This window comes from Caretta caretta, chromosome 17 (genome assembly GCF_965140235.1).
Source record: "Caretta caretta isolate rCarCar2 chromosome 17, rCarCar1.hap1, whole genome shotgun sequence".
NCBI classification, from domain to species: Eukaryota; Metazoa; Chordata; order Testudines; family Cheloniidae; genus Caretta; species Caretta caretta.
The window spans coordinates 4685289-4700959 of NC_134222.1; the positions used below are offsets into that span (position 1 = coordinate 4685289).

A 15671-nucleotide genomic window follows, 5' to 3' on the forward strand; every position below is an offset into this window, starting at 1 on the left:
GAGATACTATTTTGGGGGCTGAGAGTGAATGTATAGAATTAAAATAACATTCTCCATCACAGACCCATGACATAATGGAGGCCTGATTGAGGGTGCAATGCAGAATAATTGAAGCCCAGCAGCCACTGTATTGTAGCAAATGCTTGGGTCAGAGATGCGGTTGATTTTGCTATTCAGTAAGTGATGGCAGAATGGCAGTTTTGCTGCCCTTCAATTTGCTTGTCCTCCGATGCCTAAAGGTAGGAGTAAAGACAGCTGGGTGTAAATAATGGAATTGGAAATCTCCACGTTACGGAAGAGCAGATGAAGGCAAACAATGAAACTAAAGAGCGCTCGCTTGTGTAGCTTATCCTCCTTGTGCCGGGCCGTAGGGTTGGATTGAAATGAGTGTTCAGGCACATCCCACACATGGGCATCAATAATAAATGTTATCCCAGTGCAGTGTAATACAAGAGCTTGCATTTACATAAGGCTTTGCATCTTCCAAGAGTACCACAGATGCTAATTAAGAAACCACTGCCATCTTTGTTTTACGCATAGGGAAATTGAGGCCAGGAGGTCCAGAGATGCTCAAGGCCAGTAAAGGAATCTGCATAAGAGCTGGGACTAGAACGCAGGTGTTGCTGCCGTCCTTAAAGCAGAAGAATGTGTGCATTAGGTACAGATACACCCTCTTCTAGTGCAGCTTGGTCCCTCCTCTCTGTCCCCAGAGTAATTGTGTTCTACCAGGCAGTGCACTCTAACAAGAGATGGCCTGTCTAGAAACCTGGCTCTTTCTCTTCACCTCCTAACAAACCCCTGCACTGGCACTGGTGGGTAGGTGGCCTCTGGAAGGCTGCATCAGTGGGTTGCAGCTTGGCTGCCCCAGCAACTCTGTGCTCCTTGGTTGGAGCAGCTGCTGAGACCAGGAGCCAAGGATTCCTCCTTGTCCCTTCCCCACCCCATAGGAATCTAGTGCCAGTTGTTCTGTTCCAGAAGAGGAAGGGGGTGGTGCTGGCCTTGGGATACCAAGGTGGAGAGTCGTTGCCCCCAGCTTTGAGTGGATCCCCACCACGTGGTCCTGCTGTCACAGCAGTCTAGGCAATCACACTCCATCTCTGGACAGTTCTGTGTAATGTGCCCAGGCTGGGCACACCTTAAGCATACCACATGGCTTCCCTTCTGCAGGCACAGCCTGACCCAATCACACTCTTCTCCTCCTCTTGCTCTCTGGAAGCCCTTTGCAGGTCCAGGTGTAGCACCCCAGCCTCCTTGAATTGGCTGGGTTGGGATCGCTTCTCCACCTCGAGTCGCTTCCAAGTTTCCCAGCTGAGGCTAAATTGACTTGGATAAAATAGACATTTGTCTCCAAGTACCTGGTTGCAACTCTCCTCCTGTAACGTGAACAAGTACTCGATGCAACTGCAATGGGAATAGCAGCAGAGCTATAAAATCACAGTGAATGTTCTGGGCTCGTTGCAGACATGGCTGTTTAAATTGTTTTCCATAATGAACAGCTGAATCTGCTGTCCAGTATTTTAATTTGGTTAGGGTGAACAAAATCTCCCCCGAGGCAGGTCTACCTGAGCCCAAATAGGGCCGGTGTCATTGTTCAACATCAGCTTCATCCTTCGTGCGTCTGCCCACAGAAACACAAAGCCGTTTCTCTTACGATATTGTGGCCCACAAGCAAAGCCTGAGAGTTCAGGGGCAGGGAGGTAGAGCAGCCCACAGGATAGTGACCTGGACAATGGGAGGCAGGCAGCCTGGGTTCTCTTCCTGCTGGCTGGGTGATCTTGGGAAGTCCCATCCCATCTCTGTGCCTCTGTTTCCTTAGCTTTACAATGGTGATGAGATTTACCCTCCTTTTTAAGCGCTTTGAGAGCTGTGGATAAAAATAGCAATGTACGAGCTCAGTGCTATTATATATTGAACAGTTTCGCTATCTATCTCTCCTGATAAGCAGTCCTATGGTGAAATCCAGATCCCACTGAAACTCTGATTGACGTCAGTGGGGCTAGGAGTTCCCTCCGAATGTTTGTGTAACCAGCGAGAGTAAACACTGCTTTCCTTGGAAAGCGTAAAGCTCAGTATTAAACGACCCAAACTGAAGGATTATATGCTGTCTTTTATTTTTGAAGCATCACTGCAGGTGTATTTTATTTAAAGTTAATCAAGAGTCATTCTCTTTCATCTTCATCGATTGCACTGCTGGCCTGTTTGCTGTGTCCATGATTTTGATTCATGGCCACTAGAGCTAAACGTCATGTGTCCTGGCTCGAAAAGAATATAAAGCATAGACTATTTCAGACATTGTGCCTGCCAGTAACACAGCTGACTGTATGGAATTAATAGTGGATAAACTCTCTTGTTTTCATTCTGTGTTGGGATTGGTCTAAACACAGGTTTTTGTACTGCTGTAACTAGGTTTGTGTGTGTGTGTGTGTGTGTGTAATCCATGGCGTGTTGTACCTATTCAGCTGTATCAGTTTCTAAACCAGTCTAGTTATAACAGGACAAAAACCTATGCGTAGATCCACCTTTACTTACCAAGATCCTTTCAGTGTGTACTTCAGTGGGGGTGCACTTGGGACTGTACGTTGCTTGAAGGTATTGGCTCCCCTTGCTGTTGGGTATTTTACAGAGACCTGGCATATTCAGAGCTGAATGGATAAAGAGAAAAGTGGAGTACTTCTGTCTCCCACAACAGATACATGGAAACACTCTGTATCATCAATCCCAGCTGTTCGAAAATCATGAGATTGGCTTAGGAACCATCAGGTTTTTTATTTAAAAGAAAATTGGGACTCTGTATATTTGATCTCTGAGCCTGTAGGAGACACCCTAGAGTGAGCGCAGGTTCCATTTTCATACTTTCTTTTTTTAAAAGAAGTTTCTAGTTCTCATAGCTGTAAAAAAAAAGCTGGGATTGTTGCATAATCACCTGACTCCAGGAGCTGGGGCTTTAACTTAAACATCAGATGAAACTTGCGATAAAATCATGAGAGTTTAGGCTATGCCCACACTGCAGTCAGAGGTGGGATCGCAGTATGTGTAGACATAATTGAGCTAGCTTTGATAACAATATCAGTGACCTCTTCAGCACGGACTGGAGTGTGGGCTAGCCACCAGAATAGTTATCCAGGGTCCCTGAATCCCCTGCTGCCACGGCTTTGCGGCTCCTGGTGGTCTTGCTAGCTAGATTAAAGCTAGCTAGCTGTGGGTATGCCTGCAGTTGTAGTGTAGAGGCACCATGGAAAGAGAGTGTGGGCTGTTGCTTTATGTTAAGTCATAGCCCCTAATACAGGTGAGGGGCACATTCTTCGTAGGCTGGACCTCAGAGGCAGCGCTGCCCTTTTGCATCCAGCTGGGGAGGCTTTCCGCAGACTCAGCTTCCGCTGCGTGAAACTGTATCCACTCTGACTTTAGGCCCATGTCTGAGGCCAGGTCTACACCACAGATTTGCATCGCTATAACTGTGTCCCTTAGGGGTGTGAAAAATCCATACCCTTGAGCGACATAATTCTATCAGCCTAACCCCCGGTGTGCACAGCGCTATGTCAGTGGGAGAGCGTGCTCTCAATGCTGGCAGCCCAGATGCTAGCTCCCTCGAAAAGTCTCCACTCCCTCTTATATTTATCAGCAGAGACAATGTTGTAGGAGCAATGTGAAATGACAAACATGTTCTTTATTAGCTAGCAAGTGGGGGGCAGGTGTCAGAGATTTGGCTGTCTGGAGCATAACTCTGCTTAATTGCTATTGTTTTTGTCGCTATGCTGGGGAAGGAATTGGGAACCACAGTTCTTTAGCCCCTGCCCTCTCAGAATCCACCTCTTCTTATGGAGGTGCACAGTGGCTCAGCTCACGACTCAACCCAGGGTCAGTCACGCTTCAGAAGGGGGTTTCTGGTCCAGTCACTGGTGGCTGTTTGCTCTCGTGGTTCATTTTCAGCCCTCAAATCTTTTCACATTCAAGCATGTTAGAGGCCTGTGCAGCTGGCTTACTAAAAATAATCAGCGCTACGCCGGGGCTGACCTGGTACAGCAGCATGGATCAGCGCAGAGGACACTGGATTGAGAATCGATAAACTTGAGATTTGTTCCCCACTTGGCCTCTAATCTACCATCAGACCGTGGGTAAATCACTTCACTTCTCTGTGCCTCAGTTTCCCCATCTGTGAAACAGGGATGATGCTGATTCTTCCCTGCATGTAAAAAGTCCTCTAGCAATGCTAAACACTGTTATCATCATCGAGCATTTCAAGCACCCTTTGATTATGCCCTGTTGTAAAAATGCAAGTTGCAGAATCCCTGATGAAATTAAGCGTGCCCACTATTGCACCTCTGTTTGTATTGAGACCCACATTTGCAAAGTGTTTTGGGAATGCTGGATGAAAAGTTCAATAAGAACCACCAAGTATGGCTATTTCCTCTGTCAGCTGCATCAGCTCCAAGCAGAACTGCAAGATTCACATTCTGCATGAAATATTTAAGTATTTGATCTGTACTTGATTTGAACAAGTACTTGATGCAACTGCAGTGGGAATATATCTGTAATATATTCACATTTTCTTGGACAGCGTGTCTCGTTAGTTCATTATTCTGTGTGCTGGGAGGCACAAATGAAATTGCATTTTCCGGTATTTATTCTTCTTCTCTGCTGCGTATCTCCTCTGAATCCCCACACTTTATGTTAAATATGTTTAACATGGTTGCTTCATCACAATGTTGGTATTAAAAACTAAGTTGGAGAGAGATTACAGGTTACTGCCCTTTCCATGCCAGCAGCACATTTGAATTGTCTGAGCTTTCTCCTCTTTTAACACTGCTGAGCCTGCAGTAAACCAGTGCCAACGAGTGACCCCCACGACTCAAGTCTGAAGTGTGTATGGGGGAGACACACCAGACAGAAAGGTGTAAGATCTGCACGGCTTTCCGCCCCAGGACAAAAAAGATTTCCGACATAAGCAATTGCCCGTGGAATCTGCTCTTTGTCCCCAGTCTGCTGAGGACCACCAGGGCCTGGCACCGAGTGCGTCCATACGGAGATTGCCCCAGCATCGGTACTTGACACGGTGCCGAGGAAGGACTCTGGAATAAGAGACCCTCAGCACTAACGCGCTCTGGCACCGCACACTGAGGAGACAACCCGGCACCACTTGCACTCACTGATGCCATACAAGCTGCATAGAAAAGCCAACAGGGGGCGCTCCCCGGTGCCGAAAACAGTGGGACCGGCAAGCACCGTACTAGTGCGTCCCTTGAAGGAGCACCCAAGCAGCAAGAGTCGGCACTGTCGACTTCGGTTCCCCCAAGAGGACCGTCGAGTCTGGTGCCCAGCAACTCACTGGAGGAGCAGTGCCAGGTGGAGGAGTTAGAGCTACCCTCCACCCCAGACACTTCTGAAGCTGCCAGAGCTTTAATTGCCATGATGGCTCCTCAGCCCCCAGCGGTCAAAGATAAGCCTCGGCACCGTCGCAACTGGCGCCATCTAGAAGCAAGCCGAGCATGATGCAGCAGTCGCCTTCCCCTGCCTGGCACCATTTGCCTGGGCACTGCTCCAGATCACCATCACCAAGATACCAGGCTCTGGCACTGGATTCTGTTCTGGGTTCCCGACACCAGTGGGACGTTGCTTCTCTTCCCTGGCACAGAGGACGGAGCGGCACCAATCCCTGGCTCTGAGAGAGGACCGGCACGGGCCCCTCGACACCAGTCCTCTGCATCATCAGCTCAGCACCGGTGCCTGGCACAGTACCCTTCGAGTACCAGTTAAGATCTATCTCATCAGACTTGGATGGTGACTCCTTCTATTCCCATAGCAGCCGACACAGATCTGACAGGCGATGGAGGGAAGAACCAGTGGCTTGGCACTTCCAGTGGCAGCCTCCGGCACAGTGGCCCTTTTGGACCCCCTGGGCTTACCATCAGGCCCAGAGCTCCTTTTCCAGGGGCTCCCACTCGGTGGCCTCTGAGCACCAATCACCCCAGCCAGCCAAGGACTGACCTATGCCCTGGGGATCCGAGGTGACTTTGGCACAAGCCCCACCGCTGGCCCACGTCGCCACTGAGGTGACTCCAAGGCAAGACCCATTGCAAGGCTGGGCTACTGCCACCATGGCTACAGTCGCCACAGAGGCCCCAGACTTTGTCCATGGGGAGGTCAGGGAGCCCAAGGGCCAGGAGAACCCCGTTCCACCTCTGGCCTCCTCATCTTCGTCCCCAGACAAGGCGGTGGCAGGAGTTTCAATCTCGGGCCCTCCTCCAGTTGATCACAGGGCCCACCAGGACCTTCTCCAGAGGATTGCCCACAACATGGGGTTACAGGCAGAGGACCCGAGGACCCCATGGTCAACATCCTCGCATCAGAGGGTCCATCCCATGTAACTCTGCCACTAATAAAGACGATCCAGAACAATATTAAGACTCTGTGGCAGATCCCTGCTTCAATCCCACCTATAGCCGGAGGTGTTGAGTGCAAGTACTTTGTCCCCTCTAAGGGGTACGAGTATCTGTTCTCTCACACGCAACTATGCTCTTCGGTAGTGTTGGCAGTTAATGAGAAGAGAGATGGGGGCAGCAGGGGCCAGCCCCTAAATCCAAAGAGTCGAAAAGGGTGGCAGGAAGGTGTACACAATTGGTGGCCTGCAGCTGAGGATCGCTAACCTGCAAGCTAGCCTCAGTAGATATAACTTCAACTTTTGGGACTTCATGTTGAAGTATAAGGAACTAATTCCACCAGACTCCAGAGCCGAGTTCTCGGCTATTGTTGATGAAGGAAAGGCAGTGGCGTGGACCTCTTTGCAGGCTTTGTTAGACTCCGCGGACTCGGCCACCCATACTCTTTCCTCAGGAATAGCCATGAGGAGGAGCTCATGCCTACAGGTGTCCGGGTTGCCCCGGAGCTGCAGCAAACTCTGCAGGACCTACCATTTGACGGCACAGGGTTATTTTGGAGCAAACAGACTCCAAGCTGCACAGCTTAAAGGACTCCCGGGCAACTATGAGATTGTTGGGCATGCACACGCCGGCAACCCAACGAAAACATTTCAAGCTCCAACCGCAGCAGCAGCGTCCATATCCTCCTCAGCCGAGGCAGGATTTTTATAGACACGGGCAGAAACGGCAGACGTAAACCTTCCAATCCCCCTTCTGGGCAGGGCCAAGGTCTGACCAACCTTCACTGGGCTGTAAGCAGGCCTTTTGAAGGGGTGCCAGAAGACAGTGCACCTGCCACGACACCAGATCCTTTCCCCTTGTTTTATGAATCGTCTATTCCACTTCTTCTGTGCTTGATTCCAAATAACATTGCCCGCTGGGTCCTTCACATGATAGAAGTGGGATATTCTCTCCACTTCTGCTCCTCCACTCCCTCCCACGCCCCCTTCTCGTCCCTCTTCAGGGACCCTTCTCACGAGCAACTCCTTATCCAGGAGTTGCAGGTGGTCCTTGCCATAGGAGCAGTGGAGGAGGTTTCTTAGGAGCTCAGGGGCAAGGGATTCTACTCCCATTATTTCCTAATCCCCAAGGCAAAGGGGGGTCTCAGTCCCATCCTAGACCTGCGAGGACTCAACGAATTCATGGTGAAGTTATCCCTTCCCTGGTTCCGGGAGACTGGTATGCCGCCCTTGACGTGAAATACGCATACTTTCACATAGCCATTCAGCCTGCGCACAGATGATTCCTACGGTTTGTGGTCAACCACAAACATTATCAGTTCACGGTCCTCCCATTCGGTCTATCAACAGCCCCCAGAGTGTTCACCAAGTGCATGTCAGTTGTAGCAGCCTTCCTCCAGAGGAGGCAGGTGCAGGTATACCCTTGCTAAATGGTCTCAGCTGGAATCCCTCTTTAAGATGAATGTCAAGCCCCCACAATGCAGCACCAAAAGCCAGTTGTTACTACTGCAGAAATATTGTCGCTCGCATCCATTTTATGTTGGGGTTTGTTAGCATTGTCCCTTAGGACTCAAAAGCAAAGTGGTCCTGATGCAGCAACACTCTTTGGCCCATTTATTACTTTAAGCGCATGAGTAGCTGTGTTGGAAGCTAATGGAACTTGCCCGTTTGAGCCGAGCATGCTCTTTCAGATCTATTTGTTGCAGGAGGTTTGTGTCTTGTCATAGATTTTTGAGGCCACAAGGGACCAGTAGACTATCTAGTGAGAGCATGTGTACAGATAGGGGATATCCCAGACTAGGTACTGGTAGGGGCTTCCATTTGTTATACTCAGCAGCAAGAAAGAGCGAGTGGAGATGGGGCAAAGGGATGGGAGGTTCGTTGGAAAGAAATTTGGCCCCACCTGACAGGTAGCAGTTTGTCCTCCTCCTGGCCTGGTGGGAAGAGAGCTTGGGGTATAAATTTTGGGCATAGGATTTCATCCTGTTAATCCTGGAGTTTATTTGACTAAAGCACGTCCCAGGAAGGCATCCCACCAAGACCTCAAGAGACAGAGTATCCACGGCTTCCCCTGCTAGCTGGTTGCAGTAGCTAATCAGCTAACCTGACCTCGCTGTTATAAAGTTGTGCCCTATTTCTAATGTGAATTTATCTGGTTTATTGAAATCTCTGATAATCTGTTGCTGCCATGTGGGGGAGGTTGTTCATTGCAGGGGGTGCCCCGGGGGTCACCGAGTTCTTGCAGTGGGTCTGACTGGCAATCCTTGCAAAGCTTGCTGAGTCTGCTCCAGATGAGCCTTTTGAACTCTCCTTCCTTTGGTGTTTGTCTTGGGAGGAGAGAGATGGAGCTTCAGAGGAGGGCCTGGGGAAAGGAATGTCGTTCTAGCAGTGATAAGCGTTATCCTCACAGGGATGTCCTGATGGTCATACAATAACTTGCTCCAGGGAACTGGTGTTAGGGCTAGCCAGCTAAAGCCTGCTGGCCTAGCACGGTTGATGGGGCAGTCTCTGAGCCCACATGCTCCCGCTATGAACATGCACTGGCCGATGGGTAAACGCGTCTCTGTCTCTGAACAGGTTTGGAAGAGGTCCGGTGCATGGTTCTACAAAGGGCTGCCTAAGTACATCATGCCTTTGAAAACCACTAAAGCCAACGAACTGCACCTGCGGCCTCGACAAGCCGAGCCAGATGTGCAAGAAGTGAAGGGCGTCGGGACCAACCGCTCCTACACCTGGGCCAGAGGGAGAGGTCAGTCGTTAATTTCTTCCCTGTGTTTTCCTGTCTTGGGAGGACGGGGAGCGAGTCAGTGGTGCAGTAGTGCGTGTTTCCTAGTGATTAGCATATGGAACTGGGAGCTCTTGGTTTCTGCCACTCGCGCAATGTGTGACTCAAATCCTTTCCCCAAACTCCGTGCCTCAGTTTCCCCCCTGTAGCTAGGGGATAATGATACTGCCCCACCTCCCACAAGGGATTATTAGTGTGTGCAAGGCAAAGCACTGCTCATCTCACCCTCCCCCCACAATCCTTGCTAATAATGATTGATTACAGGACTGAGAGAGAGGCCAGATGGGGCGTGGCTGCTCTGTACATGTGGTGTGCACATTGCATTTATTACAGGCAGGAGAGCTCGCTGTCGGAGGCAGATGAGTGGGATCATTCACTGATAAGAGATGCCTGCTTTTCCAAACGGGAGAGGCTGGCTTCTGTTGTCTGAGACCCTGTATCCTTCTCTCTTCCACACCAAAGTGATGTAGATGAAGTTAAGGGCTGTTCTGCTAGGGGTTAGAGGGGCGTTCAAACCTCTGTGGTCTCTCCCAGCGTTTCTCACCCTTTCTGATAACCAGAAACTGGCTTGCTGCCTTCATAAACTGCATCAGGAAGGTCCTCAGGGACTGGCGCCTGAGAACCGCTGGGCTATTCCATCCTTGAGCCCTCTGCCGAGGCTGCAAATAGAAGGATTGGTTGTGATGTAGCACCTATCTGCTGAGACCGAGGCTGCGGCATCCCATCCGTTCCACCAGCTCATTTAACCTTTCCCACTGATTTAGCTGGTAGACGGTGACCATGTTCAGTGTCTGCTAATTTAGCCCCATGTCCAGAGGCCTTCTCATCTGGTGAGTGGCAAGGAGGTGTCAGGGCCTCAACCGGTAGTCCTGCCCAGAAATGGGCCCCAGGCATGTCTCAGTCTGGCCCTGAGGCCATCAGCAAATGGGATGTGCTCTGAACGAGTGTCTGGATGTGGTAGCTGTGGGGCAGAAGCGCCTCTCCCAAGGCCGCAGAGCACACATTCCAGCACAATAACGCTTCCCCTATCCCCCTCGCATCCTCCACGTACACAGACGATCCCCAGTCGCTGCCTTCGCTGTGTCGAGCCGCCGCTTTTGTTTGGTCACACCCAGCTCTGCTGTTAATCACAGCCGCAGCGGAACTTGGTTTCCCTAGTGTCATCGGGGTGACAAACAATTGGGTGTCTTTGGAGAGCCAAGCTGCCGGGTTCGTTTGTGGACCGGCTGATCAATGCTGCAGAACTAAAGCACCACCATGTTGTGTTGGTTCCTCTCTGTTTCTTTCCAGTGCAGATTAGCAGAATTGCCTGCTCTCACTGTCCCTCTGTCTCTTACCATTAAGCCTTCCAAATCAGGGGAACTTTGAAGTGTTCTTAGTACTCTTTCTCTCATGCTTGGGGCTAAATCTCATCAGTGTTAATGCAGGAAATAGCGTTTTTAATAATGAGTCTTGGGGGTTTGATATTGCTAACATCATATTAAGGCCCAGGCTAAGGTAGCACTCCCAGCCCCTACTGAAATTTTCCTAATTAAAGACAAAATTGATCAAGAGCGGCCGGTTGTGTTTTCACCCAGGAGAGGGTTAGAGGAGGTTGTCTTGGCAAATGGACCAAGTGATGTATTTAAGGACGCCGAGTACCTCAACTAAAATGTTCTTCCTTTAAGAGGTTGGCTGATCCAAAGCTAATTGAATTTGGTGGGAGTCTTACCATTGACTTTAGCAGGTTTTGGATTGAGCCCAGGGTGCCTAAAACCGGTACCCTGGAAGCTTATTCTTGTACCGGGTGTCTTGTCCTGGATTATAACAGATAGGATACAGGAACTAAAAAGGTTATATTTGTCCTAATGAAATAGTAAGCAGGCAGGGTTCTACCCTATTACACTAGTGTAAATCTGGAGTGGGTCTGTTGCTGCTAATGGGGCTACCATGGAATTATGCCAGAGTAACTGAGAGCAAAATTTGTTCAAGTGACTTTTCAAATGATCCCTTTGGGTACATCTACACTACACAACAAAACCAAACCCATGGCCACAAGTCTCTGGGTCAGCTGACTGGACTCATGAGTCTTGTGCTACGGGACTAAAAATAGCTGTGTGGACATTCCTGCTGGAGCTGGAGCCCGGGCTCCAAAATCCTCTCCATGTTTCAGAGCTTGGGCTCCAGCCCTCGCAGGAATTTCTACACTGTTCTCTTTGGTTCCATAGCACAAGCCCTGTGAGCCGGAGTCTGTTGACTCAGGTGGATGGGGTTTCCCCCCCCCCCTTTGCAGTATAGACATACCTGTAGGCTCTGGTCCTTCTCCCATTGGAGTCAGTGACAAAATCTCTCCTTGGTTTCAGTGCAAGGGAGATCAGACCTCTAATGAATTTTGGCTTCTCTCTTCTGAATGTTGTTCACAGTGAAGATATAGATGGCTTCCTTCGGGGTACCCATCATGTCCATCTCCGTGCCAAAGCCTTTGGCACGATCAGCATTTCACTCTTTTTGAGGTGCGTAGAAGGTGCATGTGAAACGAGAGGTGGAAAGCCACACATTGGTGAAGTAGAGGAATCAGCCCAAATGAGCTACTCATCATTTATTTCTTTAAAGAGAGCTGTGATCTGAGCACAGGACTGTGAGTCAGTGGCACTGACTCTGTCTGCGAGCCAGTAGCTTAGCCATGATGCCTCAGTTTCTCCATCTGTTAAATGGAGGCAAAATGGTGTTGGGAGTCATCTTTCGCATGGTGCTGGGTACAGTTATTGGCCTTTCTCCAGAAAAAATAATTGCAAGTGTAAACAACATTACTAATACGTATTTGCTTACCGCTGTCATTGTCCGTGCATATTGTGCAGAAACCATTACAAAGACCCTACCCCAAAGAGTTTTCAGTCTAAGAGATGTAACTAGTGTAATAAAATCCTACCCAAACATACTCCATCCTTCCTACATTCAGACTGATTCTACAGGCTGATACTTATTAGTACATTTCTGAAGCCCACTGCTGTCCGCGAAGGCCTTTCTGTTTCAAATGCTGGTAGAAACGTCAGAAGAGAGGCAGGGATGCTCAAGTTGGACGTTGCTCTCAGAGTAGGCTGGCAAGTTTGTTTTGAATAAGGAGCTCCCATAAATACCATACAGGCACCAGCAGCAGTGAAGAGGCAGCCCAGGAATAACAAAGCCACTTTGATAAACCGGGCCCCTTCACTGATCCAAGCGGAGCTGTTCCTTTCTCGTGCGCTTACAGATCCGTGGTTTGTTGTGATTTATGGGAGAAATAATCTCAAACTGGTCCTTACCACATTTACTATCCTGTCGCTTTCTTCCCTTGTTCTTCTCCGACATGCCTCTAGTGCTGTGGTTGCCACAAAATCACCATCTCCAGTGTGGGTACAACCTTCCTTTCCCTGATGCAGGCTGGATCTTGCTGGGGATCTGCTTCCTCCGGCCCCCTTCCCATGTGTCGTATGGTATCTGCCCTCCCCAGCTGTAACAGACAGTCCCCCCACCCCTATGATGCTAGTCGCTGTACAAGCACACAGGTAGAGGGAGTCCCTGCCCCTAAGAGCTGCTAGTCTAATTAGACTAGGCAGACAAAGCGGATGAGCAAGGAAGGGTCATTACTCCTGTTTTACAGGTGAGGAGCTGAGGCCCAGGTAGAGGAATTTCTCCAGGTGAATGAGTTGAGCCATAAATCATTTGCACTCTGATTTCCCACCCCTCTGGTGCCCACACGTTAGCACTCTGTCCCTCTCTGCTCCTGTCGCCAGGCTCCTCTTGCTCAGATGTTTAACCCACTCCCTTTGGCTCTGCCTGCCTCTTTCAGTGCAGCCTTTTCAGATAATCAGGCTGCTAGGCCCTGTGCTGAGCTGGCATCCGCTAGGCACCCAGCCATGAGCTGCAGTTATGTCGCCAGCATGAATTGAAAGCCACATCTCATCTGGGCTAGGGTATGGAAGGTGCTAGGTAACACATGTTAACAGCCTGCTTTAGACAAGACAATGCCATTGGCACATGTTCAGCTGGCAAACTCGACCAGTTTAACACGTTAGTGGCACATGTCTTACCGCTACCAGGCGGTTAACGTGTGTTAGCCAACACCTTCCAAAGCCTAGGGCACACAAGACCAGTACGGCCGCCATATAAAATCCCACCTCTATTGAGCAGATGTGCTCAGAAAGGAATCGTGGCATTAATGTACCTGCCTCTCTAGCAAAATCAGAGAGGTTAACTTCTGAGGCTGCTCCTAATGGGCTTTTTGTTCCCTTGGGCGACAGTAAGGGGAAGATCATTGGCTTAAGGCAGACAAATGCCTCTTGTGAGGCTTTGCAGTGACCTCAGTCCTCCAGGCTTTTGAAGAGCTGAAGCAAAGCACAGGAGACATGGGATCAAGCCTTGGCATCAAGGTGAATTAAAGGAAAAACCTGCTTGGCAGCAGGAGCATAATTAACCTGCTCCCATAGCTGGGTAGTTTGACAGCTCAGGTGTATGCAGCAGCAAGTCCGGAAGCTGAAATCTCTGTCATATCCCAGCATAAGGGGCTCCTCATCCTGGCTGTCAGACTGAGGTGAACATTTGTCACATCATATTTTACATACCCCAGAGAAAGGTTTCTATTGGTGATTCTAGCTGTGTATGTTCCAATACTCGGGTAAAAGCCCCTGCAGCAGAGTACACCAGGCAGTTGCTGTGGCTGCTGAATAACGTCACATGGGGATTAGGTCGGTTGGCTGATTTTTGAGTCCCATGCGCTGATCCGAGGGGAAGGATGATCCAGTGGGTCTCTGGAAACCTGGGTTCAATTCCAGGCTCTTCCACAGACTCCCTGTGTTATGTGGAGAAAGTCACTCGGTCTCTCTGCATCTCAGCTCTCCATCTGTAAAACAGGGATAATAGCCTTGCCCTACCTCGCAGGGGCGTTGAGGGAGATGCAGTAGAGGCCGAATTGCTCAGATACTACAGCGGTGGGGTCACAGAAGGACCTAGGTAGAGCAAGCTCCCGCCTGTCAATGTGATCAATCCCCAAGCAATGACTTGTTCTTGCACTGTGACTGCTGAGGGGTGAGGGGATGGCTCAATGGTTTAAGCATCGCAAATGAAATCCTTAGGCTTGGTGGAACCACTCGTGTGAATTCCAGCAACGGGGACCTGTTAGCTGTGCATGAGGCTTTTCAAGGAAGAGTTTAAAACCCCATGTCCAGCCAGGCATGTTTCAGAAGATCAGGGGTTTGTCCACGTATCCTTGGCCAACATCTGCATTCAGTGCCAGTCGGCTGCTGAGCCTCGGCCCAGAGCAGGCTGCATTTTGGCAGTGCTGGGTGTGTGAACCTTGGGATAAAGGGCACCGTGTAAATGTGAAATATTGCAACATGTGACCCACGTTTACCAGCTCTGACGGCCCAGCTGAATTGTGAACAAATCCGTCCAACACCCCAGGACTTGAAATGTTCCTTTTAACACAAAAATAATTCTAGCCTTCCTGGCTGTGAAGAAACTTTCCCTGCGTGTGACCCTTTGTCCTGCCCTCTGAAACAGCAGCTCAGACAGGAGCAAGCTACCCCCGTGCTCACTTCAGTGACTCTGAAGCCATGTTAAAGCCTTTGCTTCCCCTAACAGACGCATGCAGCTGTTTTGGGACAGTGAGTGAAGCTTACTTCAGTGGGTGGAGTTCAGGATCATGGGCGGAGCGTAACTAAAATGCCATTCCTCATTCCCCCCACCCCTACCCCCCAACTCCATAAGGGATCTGTGTAGGATCCTGGTAACTGTATATTGTGTCCTGTGCCCATCTATGAAGACCTGGGGTGGGAAGGAGAAAGCCAACCAGAAATGGACCTCTGTTTGGGACATTGAGCTGAAGGGGGTGGTGGGGTGAGGGAGGTACAAAGCCATTGAAACGGGCTTGGTCACTGCTCACGGCCTGACACCTGCGAGTATGCTTAGTGGAAGAAAAGCAAGAGTTTGTGCGCACCCATTCTCCCTCGCTGACACCAGGATTTGCTGTTCCCTTAGGTTTTCTGTAATAAACAAGCAGTTGGCGTGGGAACTCTGCTATTATTTAAGTCACAAATATGTATTGTCACCATGAGAATGGCAGGCACGTTTCCTGTCCTCGAGGATAGCTCTGCTATCGAGCGTTTGGGTGTTGGCAATGGGAAAGGAGGGGCTTGGGCAGTTAGGGGAGAGGTGCCAAATTAATAGCAGACACTTTCTTCAGGCACCTTTGAAGCCTGCAGGAGAAAAATTAAAGGAGTCCAAAATAAGGGTCTGGTCCCTAAGCAGTGGCATCGTGTGTGGTATCAGAATTTCACACAGCCATGTTCTCCAGCTCTTGTCTCTTCTAACAATGGGCACAAGTCCTGTTGCCATAGGACGTGCTGATGTGTCAGTCACTCTGCAGGCAGCACAGAGCAGCTGTGGGCCCAGACAATGCAGCTTAGTGTCCTGCAGCGTCTTTGCGCAGGAATTATATCCCCAGGTTGTGGCACTCAATTAATGTGTGTTATGCTCAATTAAAGAGTGAAAAAT

At 49.7% G+C, this 15671-nt stretch overlaps 1 protein-coding gene across 7 annotated transcripts in view; it reads left to right on the forward strand.

Moving 5' to 3' along the window:
* RPH3AL (rabphilin 3A like (without C2 domains)) overlaps positions 1–15671 on the forward strand; it is a 165756-nt gene that overhangs the window by 44873 nt on the left and 105212 nt on the right. For all 7 annotated transcript variants that reach the window (XR_012665301.1, XR_012665300.1, XM_075120662.1 and 4 more), the window contains one exon: positions 8954–9125. Coding sequence is in view for 5 of the 7 variants with exons in the window: in XM_075120662.1 (XP_074976763.1) it covers positions 8954–9125 (172 nt within the window). In the remaining 2 variants the exon portion in view is untranslated. The remainder of the gene's footprint in view (positions 1–8953; positions 9126–15671) is intronic.